The sequence below is a fragment of the Leuresthes tenuis genome, unplaced genomic scaffold (assembly GCF_036924035.1).
Source record: "Leuresthes tenuis unplaced genomic scaffold, fLeuTen1.0.hap1 SCAF_21, whole genome shotgun sequence".
Lineage (NCBI taxonomy): Eukaryota > Metazoa > Chordata > Actinopteri > Atheriniformes > Atherinopsidae > Leuresthes > Leuresthes tenuis.
Genome location: NW_027325375.1, coordinates 4261403 through 4273170, shown reverse-complemented (window position 1 = coordinate 4273170; position 11768 = coordinate 4261403). Strand labels below are relative to the sequence as shown.

The 11768-nt window shown below is 41.9% G+C and overlaps 2 protein-coding genes across 2 annotated transcripts in view; both read left to right on the top strand.

The window, feature by feature from the left end:
* On the top strand, nucleotides 1-2444 carry LOC140279242 (cytokine-like protein 1). Its single transcript, XM_072374352.1, has 4 exons — nucleotides 1-153; nucleotides 246-290; nucleotides 568-714; nucleotides 2383-2444. Exons 1-4 carry the CDS (start codon nucleotides 1-3, stop codon nucleotides 2425-2427), a joined length of 390 nt encoding a protein of 129 aa, XP_072230453.1. The 3' UTR covers nucleotides 2428-2444.
* A 3675-nt stretch (nucleotides 2445-6119) lies between these two features.
* Nucleotides 6120-11768, top strand: part of stk10 (serine/threonine kinase 10) — a 36826-nt gene continuing 31177 nt past the window's right edge. The window contains exon 1 of the mRNA XM_072375066.1: nucleotides 6120-6512. Coding sequence (XP_072231167.1) covers nucleotides 6354-6512 — 159 coding nt within the window. The 5' untranslated portion in view covers nucleotides 6120-6353. The remainder of the gene's footprint in view (nucleotides 6513-11768) is intronic.

Sequence of the window (11768 nt, the reverse complement as noted above, 5' to 3'; positions counted from 1 at the left end):
ATGTCGATTTTAAACCACTTGTTGCTTGTTTTGTTCTTTGTGCCACTGGCACTGAGCTCCCCTTTCTACCCGCCAACATGTTACTCTAAGATTCTGAGCATGACAGCAGAGCTCACCCAGATGGCTGCAGATTTGAAGAGGGACCCTGAAACTGTAAGTCAGCTGCTGTGTCGTTACTTTCCATTTCTGCTCCACATAAAGTTGATTTTAAAACTAGCTTCACCATTTTTTTCTTTTTAATCCAGAGTTACTGCATGGTACATATGCCAGATCTTTATCTTGATGTCCATGTAAGTATGACTTCAAATTCTCTTTAAAGATAAGATGTGAAAGTTAGCAAAGTTGGAAAAAAACTTAAAGCAACCAGGCGAGGTTTTTAGATGAACAGATTGTGTTTTAAATTCTTTTTTTAGAAGCTCTGCTTTTTGTCAGATTTTCGGTCGACTGTCACTCACACACTGCTTTGAGTTCTCTGGCTGTTGTTGGACTTTCTTCTGTGGTGTTTTGACTGCAAACCTCAGCTGCTGTAAATCATGCACAGGGACTCTAAATTGCTATTCATGACAGAATGCTTGTGTGATGCACAAAATGAGGACCTACATCTCCTTGGTGGAGGGCCTAAGGCAACGCCGGTGTGCTTACACTAGAGAAGTGAGGAAGCTGGGAGTCACTCTGAAACAGCTTTTCATCATCATGTCGCAGAAATGTCATGGGGTAAGACAAGATAAACTGCCTAAATAATCATCTGAGTTAATTTCTGATGGGTGTTTTGAAAGTTCAGTGGCTGTTATACAGTTTGTTCCATCCCTATTTGTGTTTTCCTGCCTGGAGGCTGGCCAGGTTGCTATTGTTGCATTTTTTATTGTAATTCAGTGACCACTCCAATGAGTCTCCTAACCATTTCTTGAGTGCAGAAAAACAACCATTATTGCCAGCTGCAGTTCAAGACTGTGGGGTTAGGCTCTAATTGGAGAGATGGCTAAATGGATGAGCACCACAACAATGGCTTGGCCAGCCCACAGGGAGCAAAGCGCTAAAGGAATGAGCCTTAGCAACTGTACCTTCAAAATAAAACACTTACAAATGTACCATTTTTGGTAAGTTAAGGTAAATAAATAAATCTAAAGGGTCTTCTAAATTAGATGGGCTATTTATCAGCTGATCAGGTAATTAGCGTTCTATTTGAATGTCAACAATAACTGAGGATGTACAACCCCTGGCAAAAAAATATGGAATCATCAGTTTGGGCCAATTCAACTGTTTTATTTGCCAAGAAAATAAAATACAGATACAGAGCAAAACACTTTTTATTCTATAGCTGAGCCATCTGGCTTTGTAAAACTAATCGCCAAAGAATTTTATCAAATCGTTTTAATTTAAGACACATTCTCTTATTTTCAAGACAAGAAGAGAAAAGGTCATAGAATCATCTTGTAATTGAGTTACTAAAACAAATTCCTGCACACCTTTAAGTCTGCGAATGAGTCCGCAGATAAAAGAGAGAGCTTGCAGAACTTAAATAGCTTTTGCAAGAGGGACAAGGACATTTGTTTTCTCCAATGAAACACACAAAGATGACTGTCTTAAGTAAGCAAGCAAATTTCCACAATCACTGATGATATTAAAGCACCAGGGAATGTTGCAGTCATTGCCTCTACTGTAAATGAACAAGTTGACGTTGGAATTTTACCCTCTTCTCTCATTCCATGAATCAGGAGGAAGGTTTGATGATGCTAAGGTCATTTTTACAGGATGGAAATGCATCTTGCACAGAGCAAATGTTGTTTAATGTTTTGCTTAATGGGTTTGTGTCATATCTGTGATTTTTCTTTTCTTTTTTTTTTCCTATAAAATGAAACAGCTGAATCAGCATCCTCCAAGCGAGATGATTGGATAGTTTTTTGCCAGGGGTTGTATTTTTGTTGCTGGGCTGCACTCCTAGGTACTGCAGCCTGAAATGAAGCAAAGAAAGGACAACAGAGAGGCTGCAGCTTAATGGGTCGCTCAGTGCGTGATTTGACAGGATTGAGCAGGGTTTATGCTGCAGATTATAAAAACCGTCCCATGCTCTGTGGATGTTTAATTCTGTTTACCTGACCTGTGAAGTCAGACACAACTGAGTCTGCAGACAGTGTCCTGCATCCAACTCACATGACATTTCTGCCCAGCTAAGACTAGGATGTGAGAAAGTCAGCTTCAAGTCTGACTAAGGTCAATTATAGAGGAAATACAGTGAATGGAGTGTGACTGCAAGTGTGTCATATTGATAAACTTCTGCTTAAACACAATGAATCAATACGAAATACAAAAATACAAACAAAACAATACCAAAAGTTGACCTTTCACTCACAGATGTTTTCTGGTATGTTTTTGTCTTGATAGGACTTGGTGTTCACAATCTATGACTGTGCTGCGCTGGAGCGTTAAGATACTGGAGGCTGATGATAATATTCATACCATTTTAAGGAGTGTGTAAAGAAAACCAACATGAAGAGGTTGCTTGAAATGTGTTAAAAATGGCTTCAGCTTTTTTAGGTAATCTATCCTCTACTGTCCTCTGTTCCCAAACAGTGGTATTTCTATTCTTCTTTGTCACAACACCCCAAAACAGCCATGGAATGATACAACAATTGATTCAAGGTGAGATTGTTCTGTCAGAAAATGCTTAGAGGGTTCATTGGACTACAACTCGTAATCTACAAGACGATCCCCAAATAAACTTCCTTGTAAAACAGAATCAGTATGGAGAATCACTGAAGTATAGTGAAGTCTCATCACCGTTTCTCAATATCTTCAATATCCAAGATCCTTGGTCTTTATAACCAATCCTAACCCTTGTGAAAGTATTTAGAGCAGAACTCCACTTTGTCAGCAACATAGACCCACCAGCCCTTGGCAGATACACTTTCTTCCATATAGCTACGTATGTTACCAGCAGTTATGAAACCAAAAATTTCTACTTCCTGTTTCTTATCTGAAATTCTCAAACATAGAGATTTGCTGACATTTCCAAGACATGATGAACAGATCTACTTCTAATAATCTGCCTCCTAACCCACGTGTGATGAGACTTTTGATTTGATGCCTTATTTACAAATTTTTTGTGTAAGTCAGTGGATGCGTGTCAAAGGTATCTTATGTGTAAGTAAACTGTATTATTCATGAATTCACATACCTTCAAAGTGAATAAACACAGATCAGCTTTAAATTCTACAATAATATGACCTTTTTTTTAAATAAAACATTGTGAAGCCTCGTGTGGATGTCAGAGTTAATCAGGAACTGATATACCAATTAAAAATGATCTGACAACCATCATCTCTATCTCTGAAAAGGTGGTGGTGGTGGGCTGGGGTGGGGTGGCTTTATGGATGATCTACAGCTGATATTTTCATTTTTACCATTGCAGGAGTATTAAAAATGCATTTGTTCAACTCAAGTAACTAAGTAAGCCATGTGAGCCAACAGAAGCTGCTAAATTATTACTTTCTTTAGTGGTGCTTTTTTGACTGTGACGTCTCAAAATGTGAAAAGGGTTTTTAGGCAGTTCTGAGTGTTCTATTACTCATCATGGATCAAAATGACAAACTTACTTACATAATGTTTCATGCTATCACGCTGGATCTTTGAGCTGTTGTCGTGGATGACAAACAAAGGAAACGTGTGTGTGCAACAGTGGCAGGTCATAAGACAAGTGGAAACCTCTGTGGGCTTGTACAGACTTGCATGAGCTTGCTTCCATACAGTCGGCTGTTGTCACTGTGGGATTTACAGGACATGTCACGAAACTATTAATGAACTAATAAGAATGCAAACTGACAACAGATAATATTCTACAATGTCATGTTGGCTTTGTGTTAAGTTTCGACAAACAAGATGACTAACATGGACGGAATAAATAAAAGCCTGTCTCATTAAAGTAAAACAGCAGAGCTGATGGTGAAACACAACGGCTCATTTAAACAGTGAGGTGCTTAACTGGTGACAAAGCAAAGCATGACATCATCCGACTGTCACCTGTCTTCTCGCCCATTATTGATAATTCAGCAGTTAATTATTCGGCTAATATTACCTTAGAGATAATAGATTAAGCTCCTAAAGTATTGTTCTGAATTTCTTCATGCTCTCTGAAGGGAAATGTTGCCTGAATTCACTGCCTCGTATTTCACAATTCATTTTATAATTTCTACCCAAAACAATGGATCGGACCAAACCTTACTCTTTCTATCTTTAGTCTTTAAACTTTTTACAATGCAGGCAATTGAAACAGCAGGGCCAAAGACGAATGCAATAATCAATCGATATAGGGAGAGTAAGAACACAGTCTAAATAATGAAATAGAATATAGAATGTGGTAAGCATTGATTGATGATGACTGCTTTGTTAGACAGGTGAGCGTGAAGGGATGTGGTTCTCCTGAGAAAATACAACTCAAGTCTGAGTTTATGGAGGTTTAACCTTCACCTCACTGATCTGAGACGATTCAACAGTCACACGTGCATTTCAGTTAATATAAAGGCATTGTTGAAGTGAAATTGTGACTAGTTAGATCACTTGCTGCTACATAAAACAGTAGAAGAGGAATGAATGAAGTAAGCACTTTGAAAGGTGCTTTAACAACCCAGGCCGGTTTACTATCTGACTGTGTGAGATTGTGACTGAAAGAGGAATCAGTACCACCAGCCCATGGCCAAAACATCCAAGCCAGGCTTAGCTTGTTAGAGAAATACATACATACATATCTGTCAATTTAGTCTCAAACCCCTCAGGAGTCTACAGGGAAGTTGAAAATGAGGAGGAGAATTTCAATTCAGCACGTCATCAAACCAAAGCACACATACAACTCCGCAAATCAGTGGCTTCACCAAAAGAGGATCGATGTTCAGCAATCTGTGGGGTGATTTAAAAAAGGCTGCGCAAAGACGATCCTCTCACATGGACTGTAAAACTTTAAAGTAAGTTGTGAAAGTACTGATGCCATTCAGCACTTTTACATCTGAAAAGCCCCCCATTTTAACTGGGATGTCCAGGCATTCTGTATCCACTTTATATATTATTACTTTTTTTGTTGTTGTTGTGCTAGTCTCTCCTTTATTTTAAGATGACAATAACATGTACTACAGTACAACTATCCATCACCAGTAAGCTGACAAGTACAGGCCTGTAATATATATCACATTTTAATTTAAACTTGTTTCATTTAAACTATGGCTACTTCATTAACCTATTTTTCATTCAATTCATTCAGCCATTAAATGTCAATCACTGTTGCTCTGGGGCAGAAGGTGACCAACAGTCCAATACCCAGAAACATTTAGTTCATCATGATACAAAACATAGAAGCAGCAAAGTCTCAAATCTGAGAAGCTGGAGACAGAAAATGTGCGACGTTTTTAAAGACTGGCGACTTAAAGCGCTTAAACATCTATCAGAATTCCTAAGCGGTTGATCGCAAGCCACATAATTGTTGACAATACCCAGAGATTGTTTGTTTTGCATTTGCCAAAGTCACTTTGTCTAAACAGTCAGCAGGTTCGTCGAGTCAACTGCTCCACCAGGGGGCGCTATAGCTCTGCCTGTGCATGTGAAGCGAGGAGTTAACGTTAAATGTTCATTATCTGAGGATTTTCATCCTGCTGAACTGTGACAAACTATCCGTTCACCTCTAAGTCATCTTTTTTTTTGTCATAAAAACAAACTAACTAAAAAGACTAAAGTAAATAGCACCGAGTAGCACAGTGCTGTAGGGTGAGCAGCAAAACGGTGTCATACTGTAAAAAAACTTAATCTCCACACATCAGGTGCCTGCCACAGGGCTCCCTCAGAAGACGCGTTGATGGGACAGCTGCTGGCGTCGCGGGAGAGGACCCGCCCAGCAGCAACCCGGACATGAAGTTCTGACGCCGCGCTCGCGCTATAATGACGACGACTTCAGGGACTACATTTCCATGACGGCGCTGACAGGACTGTTGAGTAATAAGGTGGGGCCTTTTCGCACAGTTTGAATCAACAAGTTGCCCAGACACTCAGAGGTTCCAGCTCCATCCGTGTGTGCGCGCGGCGGCAGGTGGTCGCACGTTCTGCTCTTCAGCCGCAGCTTGGGAGGCGGACTGTGACGTGTTTTCACCTCAGAGCCCGGGACTGAAATGGATGGAGTAGAATAACTTATCTGACAGAAAAAAAGAAAGCTCGGTTTCATTTCTTGGTCGTAAACGAGCGGAAAGTGAAGAGAAATAGTTCTTTACGGAGCTGCGCGCCTCTCCGAGCGTGATGTTCTCGGCGTAAAGATCCGAGCTTGCGGATCGTTTTCTTTCTTATTTTTTGTTGTAGTTGTAGCTGCCGCACTGTTAATAATGGCACTCGCAAGATTTAGTAAAATTCTCCGTTTGCCGACGATTGAAATCAAAAAGAAAGTCAAGCAGTATGAGCATGTCCACCGGGACATCAACCCCAACGACTTGTGGGAAATAGTTGGAGAGCTTGGCGACGGTGCGTTTGGGAAGGTCTATAAGGTGAGTGTGATTGAGGGGACACTTGGCACCTGTGGGCAGTCCATGAACCTCTTTCTAACAATATGTTCTCATCTGTCAATAAGTTACTCTTTCCTCTCAAAGTGTCTGTGTTTCACTGTGGTGTTAACTACTGGCCACAGATCATACCTTTCGCTGTTAGTCTGTCTTGTGCAATCACTTGGTGGACTGCTGCTGACATGGCCCTATGACAGATCTCTGAAATATGCTTCTGGTGCAGAGTTCAGCTGTGACTCTCAGCGTTGGTTGAAGTGGAACAGTTACTCCATTCAAAGCAACTAGCGGATGAAGCTCGTGGAGACTTTAGAAAAAGAAACCACTCGTCTAAAGTTTGATACTGCACTTCCTCTTCTTGTTCACTTGTTTACCGTGGCTGTAAATTCAGTATGAAGTGAGGCCACATGGGCAGAGAAAGCACTTTGAGTTTGTTGCAAACCTCAGCAGCAGCAGCAGCAGGAGGATTCTGGCTCAGAGGGGATGTTTAATCTGGATGTGCTGGCCGGTCAGGGCACAGACCCTCTGTGTGTGCACGGCCCAGTGGCGCACACTGGGAGCCTTTGACGTGTTGCGAGCTGCGCTGGAAGAAGTGATGCTTTTAGTGGAATCCTGCACCGGCCAGAAAACGCAGCTCTTTTAAGAGCGGACCACCTTGTTTGGGCAGCTTGTTTTCGCTGAAGCGTGCACACACTGGGGGAAGATGGGAGGAAAGATGAATGTTCAAAGTTCACCATTGCGCACAAAATCATGCATCCATATTTGATGTTTGAGTGGGTGGTTTGTTCGAGAAGAGGTTTCACATTGGCAACATAGTCAGAGGTCTGAAATGTTTAGTTAAATTGTGTCTCGTGAGTTTGGGAAGCACGTGAGACTGTCTGTGGATAGCTTTTTGATGATTAATGAAAGTCTTTTTACTTTGCTTCCAAGAAGCTGAGAAACTGACTGAGCACCAGTTGCTGTTAACCTTTGGAAAGGACTTCTTTGAAATTATGAGTGCAGGAGCATTCACAGTAAAAAAAAAGAAACTAAAGGCACAAATGCATTTAGGAAGATTAAGTGGCTCTTTGGTAGCAGGCAGGCTCTCTGAAATGCAGTGTGTCCCCACTATGTTTGCCTTTTCCCTTTCAAATAGCAAGCCTGTGCTTTGGCTTGGGTTTCCTCTCCTTGAGTGGGCTGCAGGAGGACAGATCCACACCTGTAGCTGTCAGATGGAGGAGTGGGAGTGGGGAGCTGATGATGGCCAAGAGAGGAAGTCGTGGGACAGACACTGCATCGCAGGGGCCAATGACTTTCTCTCACAGCTCCCAAAGCTCAGAATAATCACCCCATGTGTGGGAGGGAATGGCCTCTGGTGGTGAATCGCACATGTTTTCCGTAGTTAGACTTTGAGAGAAGAGGCTCAGTTTTCTGTCGGGGGCAGGTGTGTAGAGAAAAGCCAGTTGTGTGATAGGCAGCAGGAGAGTGAGGCAGTTCTAGGACAAAAGTAGAGTTTTAAAACTTGCTTGCATGTGGAAACAAAGTTGGTGTTCTATTGTTGACAGATTAAAGCCTTGTGATGAATTCAGTAGGTTGCACAGTGATAATTTAAAATAAATGTGAACATTGATTTTCTTAAAGTATAAAACATCACATCTCACAGACTACTGAAAAGAATTCTTAGTAGTATGCATTGCTCTCTGGTGAAGCTGTGAAACCCTTCTTTAAGAACCACGAATATTCACAAACTGATGCTCAACAACGTTATCTGGTATTTTCAATCAAATCTGAGGAGTAGTGGCTGCAGACGTGTGCTTGTGAGCTCGTCCCACCATCCTTAAGACGCTGTCACGGCGCCTTTTCCTTTGAAATAAAACAAAAGTCTGCTAATTTGTGCAGTTTGCACCAAATCATTTATTTATCAGTGATCCAGTCGAGGGAAAAAACTATGGAGCCACTGCTCCAGTTTTCAGTTAGGACCGTCGGTGTCGTTCTGCAGATATGTTTTCATTTAATTTTCAGCGACTATAACCTTTGAGGCGCCCGGTACGGGAACTATTAGCATCGGTTTAAGAATCTGAGTCTGTTGTCAAACTGCTTCTTTGTCCAATGTGAGGGCATTTTTCAGAGCTCATTTCTGGGGGAAGCTTAAGGAGACAGTGGAAGTGGGGGTTGTGTTAGGAGTTGTCGTAAAACATCTAGTTGCTGTCTCTGCATCGATTGGAGCAGTGATATGTTGAGCAGGGGTCGGAGTAGTCAGTGGGAGTTCCACTAGTAGATTCAACAGTTACATGGTGGAGGTGACTGAAATACCAGTATTACTAGTTTTACGAGAGTTGGGATGGTTGAATGACACCACGAGAGTTGGAGGTAATGTGGTTGTAGTGCTGCTAGTTTCTTTTTTTTGTCCTTGGTCAGTGCAGTCACACCACTTCCTGTTTGCATGTCTGAACCCAGCTCAACTAAAAAGCCTTTTATTGACGAGGGAGGATGTTGTCTCCTTAAAATAAACTTAACGACCAAAATAAACGAGAAGAGATTTCAGCCACTCTCCCTGCCTTCAAAGTATTAAGTCAACCTCTGACGGAGTGTCGTTCCAGCGCTGTGTAACTTTGGTCCAGGCAGGGGAGGAATGCTCCATCACAAAGCACACTTATTTACGCTGGTTTGCATGCTTGGGTCACATTCACACACTTGCTTTTTATGTGCAAATGTTTTTATACTGATTAGATGTAATAAAACCCTGGTGACAAACATTAGTACACGGCCACCTGGGTGAGTGCATGGATGGAGTAGAACGATAACCCTAAAGCTGAGTTTAATGAGAGTACACAGCACTTTTGACTCGATACACTTCACTGGACTCGTGCTAAATGAAAGATCTGTGCCATTGAAACCACTTGCAGTGGCTCCCTCATAGTTCCAATCACTACAGGAGAATGTTGCACTGTTCTTACGAGCAGTGTTTGATAGGAGGATGTCTTACTTTTGTCTGTCTCTGCGTGTTCACACTTGTTTGAAAGAGTGTGACTGCAACTGAGGCATGAAACATAGGAGTTGTATGCTTCCTCTGAGTAATTAATGAGCCACGTGCCACTGAGCACATTGCCCTGCTGCTGCTGCTGCTGCTGCTGGTGAAACGTTTCCATAGACACATGCAGGCTGTGAGGATACGCACCGTCAAATTCCCATTGTCCTTTTAGGTCTGAGGCGTAAAAAGACAGTGTGCCAAACCTGAACTTTAATTGTCTTGTGTTGTCAGTTAGCTCCTGCACAAGTGTTTTACATGGAAGCTCTGTTTGTTCAGACACTCTCTGAAGAAAAGTGCTTAAATTTTAAGATTTTAGACCAATGTCTGCATGGCAACTTTTGATTTTTGTGGCACTGTGAAGAGAGGAAAAAAAACAAGAGGCAGTTAACAGCATCTTAAAAGCCAGGACTTTATACGCCAATGTGCATATGGCAATTACAAGGTGGACTAAATGTGTTCTGATATTTTCCAGTTACAGATGGTAGAAAAGCAGTGTCCATGGATCAAGTTTAGAGAAATCCGTTCAAACTTAATTTTTGCACATCAGGTTTTTGGGTCAAACGTGTTGTGGTTATCCAGTTTAGACTGTCGGGCTATTACAGACTGTGGGACGAGTGAAAGTCTTCCTCAAAAATCACCTCGAATGTAACCATCCTCCACTGTCAAGGCAAAGACGAACACAGAGTTGGTGAGTGGGAGGGGCGCCGGTTTCAACATGCTCTTTCAGAAAGAAAGCCACAAGGTTTATGAGAAATGCAATACGAGACTTGAGAGTGATCTGTTCAGACGTAGTCAGTGTGAATGTTGCACTGCTCCTTTAAGTCTGGGTTTTCCTGGGTCTAATCTCCAGGTGCAGCTGAGCCCACGCTGACTGATAAGAGCCCAGCTGAGTGGGTGGGGGCTCAGCCTGATGGGAGTCCCCGTCATCCTTATGGTCACGTTGTTACTCGCTCTGCGAGTCTGAGACAAAGCGAAGGTTGTCGAGCTACAGTAGAAGTTGTAAAGCTTTCCAGTCCCGTGTCAGACAGCTAAAAGATGTGCGTCTACTCGCTGTCGTACAGGAGGTTCTGGTTGTTGTTGGGACCTTTTCATCAGCCTTTTTTTTTTTTTTTTTAAGCCACATTGCCATCAGCGTGTGAGATAGCTTTACTGAATAATCTGGAGGTTTACACACTCCTGCTACATAAAGATACTGCAGCACTCCAGTCAGTTGTAGCTTGCTTTCTGTTGTCAGGAAGTTCTGCTCATCTGTCATGAGGTTCGTGGTTTTCAAAGCACAGTGCGTGTATGAATGATTGGAGTGAAAAATCATTTGTGAAGCATCATTGTTTCCTGCCTCAGTGACCTGCTTTGCTTTAGGACTTGTTGCTTCAAGGTTGAGTGTGGGACATTTTGCAATGTTGACCAAAACTTTCACATCCTGAAGAGACTGGTTGCTTAATCTAAGGGTGTGTGTTTGGTGTGAGTTTGATCTCTCTCTGTTAAACGCCCAGTCAGCCTTTTAGCTGTGAGCTGTAGGAGTCCAAATCTGAAAGCTGAAAGCGTGCTTCACTTTGTCCATTTTTGAGGTTGAGGTTAGTCATAAGATCAGGTGTGAAGTTTGCATTTCCAGGGGAAAGTTAAGTGGTAGCTCTGAAGCCAAAATGTAACTTATTAGTCATGTTCCAGCACGCTGTCGTAACATGATGCCCTGCTCTAATCTAGTTGCTAGTTCCTCTTAAAAATATGTTCGTAGATTTGCATGATGTAAGCAAAAAAGCAAATGAATGTTTGTTTGTAAAGACTCCGTTGCACCCAGGATGGCCTGGATGTTCTGTGCACGCTCCACCGTTGCCTGAGCTGAAGAAACCAGTTATAACGGGAAATAAACACATAGTGTGTGTGTGTGTGTGTGTGTTTTTTTTTTTTAAAGGGAATGAAAGAAGCTAGAATGTTGAGCTTTGGGTCAGTATACCAAATGTGCAGAGCTGAAAAGTTCTGCAGCTTTGGTGCGTGACGCAATCAGTCGACTGTAAAAAGCCAGATCATACATGCTGAAAGGGGAGTGGAGCTCTTAAATTTGCATGTAGACATACTGGATGATGATTAAAAGAATGAAATTCAAGTTGATATTTTTTTACACCCTGATTCTGTGCATGAAGTTATTAAATAAGTTACCTTGCTTTCCAAAATGATAATTCCTCTTTCAGTTATGATGAACTAACTCCGTGACCACGTAGAATTCTTTTGACCCA